At 37.4% G+C, this 7,810-nt stretch overlaps 1 protein-coding gene across 1 annotated transcript; it reads left to right on the forward strand.

Moving 5' to 3' along the window:
* The first annotated feature begins 757 nt into the window (after positions 1 to 757).
* Positions 758 to 1,702, forward strand: LOC118934957 (olfactory receptor 1030-like). The gene has a single exon (XM_036930929.2). The coding sequence runs from the start codon at positions 764 to 766 to the stop codon at positions 1,700 to 1,702; it is 939 nt and encodes a 312-aa protein (XP_036786824.2). The 5' UTR covers positions 758 to 763.
* The last annotated feature ends 6,108 nt before the right edge of the window (positions 1,703 to 7,810 follow it).

The raw sequence follows: 7,810 nt of genomic DNA on the forward strand, positions 1-7,810 counted from the left end.
TAAAGATTGTAATATAAAAATGAAATCCAGTCAAGCTCTAGAATAGAACAAGAGATAACTTTTTAGATAATCTTAAATTGAGGAAGACTTATCTAACCATGTCACAAAGATCAGAATTCAAAAAGAAAAAGATTGATAAATTTGACATCAAACCGTTTAAAACTTACTGTATAGCACAAAGAAGAAAACTAATCATACCAATATTAAGGCACGAGTGGCAATCTGAAAATAATTTGCAATATATATCCAAAAAATGGCCAGTTTCCTTCACAAAGAGCCCTGATAAATATAATGTTTAGAAGATCAACAAACTAATAGCAAAATTAGCAAAGGAACTGAACTGATCATAAAAAAGAAACACACATGCAAATAATTGTTTGAAGAAATGCTAACATCTGCTCATAATTTTTAAAAAACACACAAATCAAGAGGACATGAGTTACCAAAATTTGCCATTGTGGTGACAAAAGTGTACAATTTCATAAAATTTGGAGTTTGTGGGAAAACCAGTATTCTTGTACAATATTGTTGGGGGTGTAACTTTGTGCAACGTACTTGGAGGTCAATTTGTCAGTCACCATCAGAGAAAATGAATGAGCACAGTGACATGGTCTCCCAAGGCCAATGACAGTCCTTAACCACTGGGATAGTGGAGACAAATTTTGTCATCTGCTCCTGGAACTAACAGGTAAGAAGTCTTCGTTCTTCAGTATCTAATCCCTGAAATCACGTTTCTTCTTTTTCCAACCAGAGAGAGGACAGAATGACGAGAGGCAATCGTACCACAGTGACCGAGTTTGTCCTCATGGGATTCACAGACCGTCCTGAGCTTCAGCTTCCCCTCTTTGTGGTGTTCCTGGTAATTTATCTCATCACCCTGCTAGGAAACCTTGGCATGATCCTGCTCATCAAGGTGGATTCGAGGCTCCACACCCCCATGTACTATTTTCTCAGCCACCTGGCATTCATTGATCTTTGTTACTCCTCTTCCATTGGGCCTAAGATGCTGCAGAATTTACTGGTGAAGAAAAAGACCATCTCCTTTTCAGGCTGTTTTGCCCAGCTGTACTTCTCCAGTGCCTTTGCCACTACTGAATGCTTTCTCTTGGCCACGATGGCCTATGACCGCTACATGGCCATCTGCAACCCCCTGCTTTACACAGCCATTATGACCCAGCGTGTCTGCAGGGAGCTGGTGATAGGGGTCTATACCTACGGCTTCCTAAACTCTGTGATACAGACAGTTCTGACTTTCCAGTTGTCATTCTGCGATTCCAACATCATCCACCATTTCTACTGTGCTGACCCCCCTCTCCTGGCCCTCTCCTGCTCGGACACCCACAACAAAGAAAAGCAGCTCCTCATCTTCTCTGCAGTGAATCTCACTGGATCCCTGCTGACAGTCCTCATCTCCTACATTTGCATCCTCATCTCCATTATAAAAATCCAGTCTTCCGAAGGCAAGTGCAAAGCATTTTCCACCTGCGCATCCCACCTCACTGCGGTCAGCATCTTCTACGGAACGCTGTTTGTCATGTACCTGTGGCAGCCTAAAGCAGGGAATTCGTGGAAGTACAACAAAGCAGTCTCTGTGTTTTACAGTCTTGTGATCCCCATGCTCAACCCCCTGATCTACAGCCTGAGGAACACAGAAGTGAAGGACATCCTGAAAAAGATGGTAGAGGGCAAGGAACCACAGTGAGTGAGTCCAGTCTGGGTTTTGTAAAGTTCCAAAGTACTGGTCTACTTGCTTGACACAGTAATATTTAATGCCACCAATTATCATGAACTAATCAGAAATGATTTATAAGCTAGCCTGATTAATAACTATGTCCTTCAGATGTTGAACAGAAAGTGGCTTACTACCAATTAAGTAATAACATGAGCTATATATTCAAAAAGATCCTAAAAAGCCACATTCTGGGTGAAACTATAAACTAATGAGTCTGGATACAAAATGGCACACATGAATATCTATGTTGTTAGAAACATTTTCAAGTTTAAAATGGGCCATATTATAGCAAATTATTTGTTAATCTTAAAACATGTTTCTTCATAACATATTGCTATAGCTGGTGGCTAAATTTTAAGACCAGATCACTAAAAGCTTCTTTAATCTAATGTAGTTGAAATATTGCATGCTTAAAATGAACAATAGAAGTAATAGTGTTACAGCAATAATAAAGGGGGAAGCAGAAAAACTGAATCAGTTAAACGTGGGGTTTTTGTTTGTTTAGAAAAAGTATCTCTTCTAATTAGAGACAGATGGAGTTCAGGGTACTTTCAGAGATGTTAAAAAGTCACTTATTCAACAGTCAGGGTTTAATTTTTCTAGTCTCTGAAAAGCACAGTTACAGTGATTTTTAGTGGGAAGGGTGGAAGAGGAGGGAGATATATATGAATTTAAGAAAGGGAAAGAGAAGTGAGGAGAAAGAGAAAGGGAAAGAGGGACCATCTCCTAAGGTAACCAGGCCTGAATATGCATGTTTCTGAGTAACGAAATTATTGCCTTGAATAATTTGAATGATCTAGAGAAATGCTTTCATTTCTGCAACATTGTCCATGTTCTCTGTTTCTCTTTTCACAGATCATATAGTCTAATTTTCTTCAAAATAAATCTAAATTCCTGCTGTTGGAAGGTTTGATAAAAGAAAAATCTCTCAATTTCTTTGTTTAAAATTCAGGCAAGAATATGAGCATTCTGGTTTTCCAGGCCCAATTTTCATACTTCTTCAAAATAATTTTAAAGACATACAAATCTGTCATAAACCATTTGCTTTTCCCACTAAACTGTTTTCAAATGTGACTATTATTTTGACTTTTTAAAATATAGCTAGGAACAAATATCAATCAATCACAAAATAAACTTTAAATTAATTAAGGGGTCCCTGTTGCCCCCCAAATTAACATTTAGAGTAATATGATGGAGTGTTTGTTTTTTGCTGCTTGTGATCTAGTAATTTAGAAAAATAAAAACAGTTAAATAGACAGATAAAATTTCTCTTACTCAGCTCAGTAACTCAGCTTACTCTTTCATTCAGCTCCTTTCTGGAGAGTTGAGTTGCAAGCTGTATTCCTGACCACTTGGGGACGTGGTGCTGGCTGTGGTTAAAAAGAAAGATATTCCCAGCATAAAGGAACAAAGCGAGGAAAGGTATGAAGCAAGCCCAGGAGGTAAGAGAGCTTGCACAGGGAAGGAGCAAGCAAAGTGGATAGGAAAATGCCGATGATATGAGACAGGTTATTAGACCACAAGCTCTGTGAGACTAAACAGAGTATCTCTTCATTTTGTACCCCAGTACCTACCATGGTTTCTGGCACAGAACAGACACATCATAACTGTTTGCTGAACCCAGCTGAACTCTTCTGTATTTATTCCCAGTTTCAATGGATGGGTGGACATGGAACCCAGTAAAATGGCCCAGTGATTGGGAAGAAACAGAGGGAAGGAAGTTACTGGGGTCAGGACAGGAAGACTATTTTCAATATCCCCCCAGTGAGGCTAACGTCTTTAAGGCAGAAAGACACACAAAGGCACAACACAACCTGGCTGGTGAGAGAGACGTGTCTGGAAGGTGGCATATTGGGAAGATGGCAGCCACCAGAGTTGCTGATGGGCCATGACAGGCAGGGGACCATTACTATAGGAAGAGGTTGCTATCAGTTGAGATAAAGAAAATAAGCAGGTACCAACACGTAGATGAGAAATTGTTTTCAATAAAAAGCCATATTCATTTCTTAAATTTTTTTCTAGGACTATTTCCATGTCATTTTAGTTTAGAAAAAGAAAGAAGAGTAAATAAATATCTCATGTTTTAATACATATCTCTGAGCAAATGAATTATGCTCATGGTCTAAGTGTACATTTCATCAGCTCTCCAGTTCTCTTCAGAGAAAAATGAAGAAAATACGCCACGGGACCTCTCCATAACACCTTCCAGCTGTTGAATGTGTATAGTGTGTTCGATATGCTTCCTCGAGTTCCTGTAAAACAAAGTGCAAAATTGAGAATATGGTATTCATAAATTATGAAGGATATAAGTCCGTGTGTTCCTAAATTGCCTACAGACCTAAAAAGCAAAGAGGTAGGTGTGAGGAAAGGTCTGAATCAGCTACATTTCAAGCTAATATTTTCTGTTTCCTTTCCCTTGGGGGCTCCTTTGTCTTATAAATTTCTCTCCCTGATTTAGGCCTTATAGTAAGAAAAATCTCAGGTGAAGAATGCTCCAATTACTTACATTTAAAAAATACATATATAGCACACTATACACATGAATAGTATTAAAATCACAATATTTAAGCTGCAAGAGAAACAAACATGATTATACCTTAATTCACTTATAAAGTGAGGCTGTTTCAATTAATAGAATAATTATACTAATTTTTTAGCCCCAAACAAATATCTTCTTAGTATGTAAATGTTACCAAAGTGATAGTTTTACCTTTAGCAGATTTTAAGAGTTCAACATTTTATTGAAAGTGAAAATAAAACTGTTCTCACACAGAAATAAGATGTAAATCCATTTTCCTCATGGTAATCCTGGAAATGAATGTTTTTTGCCAGCATTCACTACATAGACAATTTCCATTAACAAGTCTAGTATGTAACTGAAACATATCACATGTGCATATACATACATAAACTTACATTCATTTTCACATAAAATTCTGAATTCTTTAATCAGCTTAAGTTTAAATGTCTCCTCATTTAATACTCTATTGGTTTGTCATGCTTAGAAACACGCCAAAAGGATTTTTTTATTATGTTGATCATGAAAAATGGAAACATGTAGGGCAAATTCTATTCATTTTATTTTGTATTATTGGACATATAAGTATTTCAGAAACTTAAGAAATTTAAAATCTCAAATGTGTGCCCCCAAATATTCAACTCTGCCCTATGTATAATTCTAGCATTCTTTGGAGAGCAAGGTAGATTGGAAAATATTAATTCAGTGCTTAAGAGTGGCTCCTGCCTGCAATTAAGTGGTGCATCCACCAGAGAGATAGGGAGCTGCTGATGTCAGAACTTGGGGAGTTTAGGCTCCTGGGAAGGTGATGGGTTTAGCCTATTCCTCCAAGCTCTTCTTTTTGTAAAAACTACAAACACTTTATAAATAACTAGAACTTCCATCTCTGGTAAGATACAACAAATTGAATCATCTTTATTTTTTTTTAATCAAATAGTTATTTCTTATGTCATTGCAAGAGCTTAACTATCTAACAGAGACAGTTTCCAGAAGGTTTTATTCTGTGGCCTGAAAGACCCTGTTTTATTCCTACAAGCTCACTGTCTTCATTCAGGTGTCCATTCTAGCACCTGGACAGCCACCAATGCGCAGCTTCTGCCGCCTCCTGCAGGCAATCCTGTTCGCTGCCCACATTGGCTGTGGTGCAAGAAGGGATAGAAAAAAGCCTGCCAGGCTCAAGCACTCTCCAGCTCATCTTCAGCAAGGAATTCTGCATAACCGCAGGTTTCTCATACTTGGGCAAGTAAAGGGAGAGTTCCTAGGTCCACTTCTGGGTTTCCCAAGAAGGTTTTTATTCCATTTTTATGTTTTCCCTCTTAGAACCATTTTTAACTCTCCTTATCCCTATCATCCTCTCTTTCTTCTGAAAGCTATCATGAATAGTATGTTTACTTATCATCTGCCATAGCAAAACTAGCAAATAGCTTTCTTTACAGATCTTTTAGATGCAGAGTTTAAATCAATGCTAAAATTAATGTAATAAAGTAGCAAATTAAAAGGAAACTCTGATTCCTGTTATTTATATTATGAGGAGTCATTTTTATTTTAAAAAGTATCTCTCACAAACTTGAACTACTTCCCTTCTTGTATTAACCACGAGGTCCTGAAGTGTCCACGGGCACAAAATAACAACTCTATCAGCTTTAATCTAAGAATATTGTTTTTTGCTCTGCTTTAATTAATTAGGTGTTAAGACATTGTCTGCCAAGCTTTTGTCTCCTGGCCTAGGAAATTCATATTTCCCTACACATTGTTAAATTTATTAAAAGAAGACTGTATGTATATGGCCACAATACTATACTTCTAGCTGACCGCTGCTCGTGTGTATTAATCCACTTTGGGGAACTATGTAGTAGGTGGCTGCATGGCAACCAAGAAAACAAGTCATGCTGAGCCTGAAAATATGTATGGCCTGAAAGGTGAAGATTTGCTTACCTAAAAAAAAAAAAAGCATGGCCTCAAAATGCAGAGAGAGCTCAAGACCTCTGCTTGGACTAACAGTAAGCTTGGAATAGGTGGGCAGAAAATAGCAGGAGAGTTAAAGGCCTGCAGAAGCCTCATCCCACCCTCTGTCCCCTCCAGTGCTTCCTACCTTCTTGCAGAGGGGCTGCTAGGATGGGAATTCTACTTCCTCTCTTGCTCTACAAAGAGGGCAATCGGGGACCTGAGATGTGAGGATCTTAGGCTGGCAAGAGGGGAAGAAAGGTTGCAGGGGAGATGCCAATGTGTCATTTCTCAGACCCCATGGAGGGCTGGCCAGTGTTTTACTTCTTTAAGGAAGAGTGAAATATTCAAGTGCTAATGAACCATGAAGGTTAATGCTGAGTTGCCTGTTAACTACAGTAGATGATCAATAAAAGTTAACCGAATCTCGGTTTAATCTAATCTCTCGATTTTGTTCTCTGTCTCTCACACACATGCACATCCTCATCACATAGGTGCTCTGTTGGGACCACAAGCTCAAAATCTTGATGATCAAATTGACCATCACCTTCTACTCACAGCCAGCTTCTTCTGCTTTTCACAGTTTTGCACATGGCACATTACCCCTCTCACCTGGTTCACAAAAATTATAGTTACTTTTGACCTCTCCTTGTTATCTTCATATTTCAAAAAGGAGAAAAGATTTATGCATTATTTATCTACCCCTTCCTTTCCATTCCCATTACTACCATTATCATTACTTTGTACCTGGATCTCTCTGTGTCTTTGTTTCTAATCTCTCCACTTCAAAGATCCTCAGTAGATTCACATATGTATGAGTATAGTGCATGATCATATCGGCACTTCAGACCAGTAGAGAAATGATGGATTAATCAGTAAGTTAGAGTGAATGCAAGCCACAAATACACTCATATGTCTTACACCCTATACCAAAATAAATTCAGATTAATAGGATCTTAATATAATAAATGGAACCTTAAGAATACTTGTAAAATACAGATGAGTATCTGCTAGTCTGGAAATAGGAAAAGCCTTTCTAAGAAAAGAGCTAAGGTCAGAAATTGTAAATAAGAAGTGTGACATCAAACTTTTAAATTTTGGTGGAATCAAAAATTGAAATTTCTGTTATAGTAATCAAAACACCCAGACAAACTTCAAAGGCAAACATATTCATGATATATATATGACAGATTAATATAGACAAATAAGAAAATAAATCAATAAAAGAGCAGGTACAGGATATGACTAGACAGCTTACAAAAAAATGCCAAAAATATGCAAAAGATGTTCAAGCTCATTAGCATTGAAGGAAATACAAGTTAATACAATAGTGAGATCATTCACCTATCAGACTGGCAAAGATAATAAATATTAATAGCCATGTGATAGAGTAGGAAAAGAGTATAGGCATGTGTATAGGTTGCTTTTGAGAGTGTTAAGTTGGTATAAAATTTCCAGGGGGCAATTAGATGATTTCACCAAAAGCCTTAAAATTAAATACTTTTTTGATCCAGTAATTTTCTTTACAAGAATTTATTTCATGAAAATACTCCAAGAAGTGTAAAAAGATCTGTGCATTTTGCAATTTACTATAATAATGTTTATAACAGTAATAT

This window comes from Manis pentadactyla, chromosome 9 (genome assembly GCF_030020395.1).
Source record: "Manis pentadactyla isolate mManPen7 chromosome 9, mManPen7.hap1, whole genome shotgun sequence".
Taxonomy (NCBI): domain Eukaryota; kingdom Metazoa; phylum Chordata; class Mammalia; order Pholidota; family Manidae; genus Manis; species Manis pentadactyla.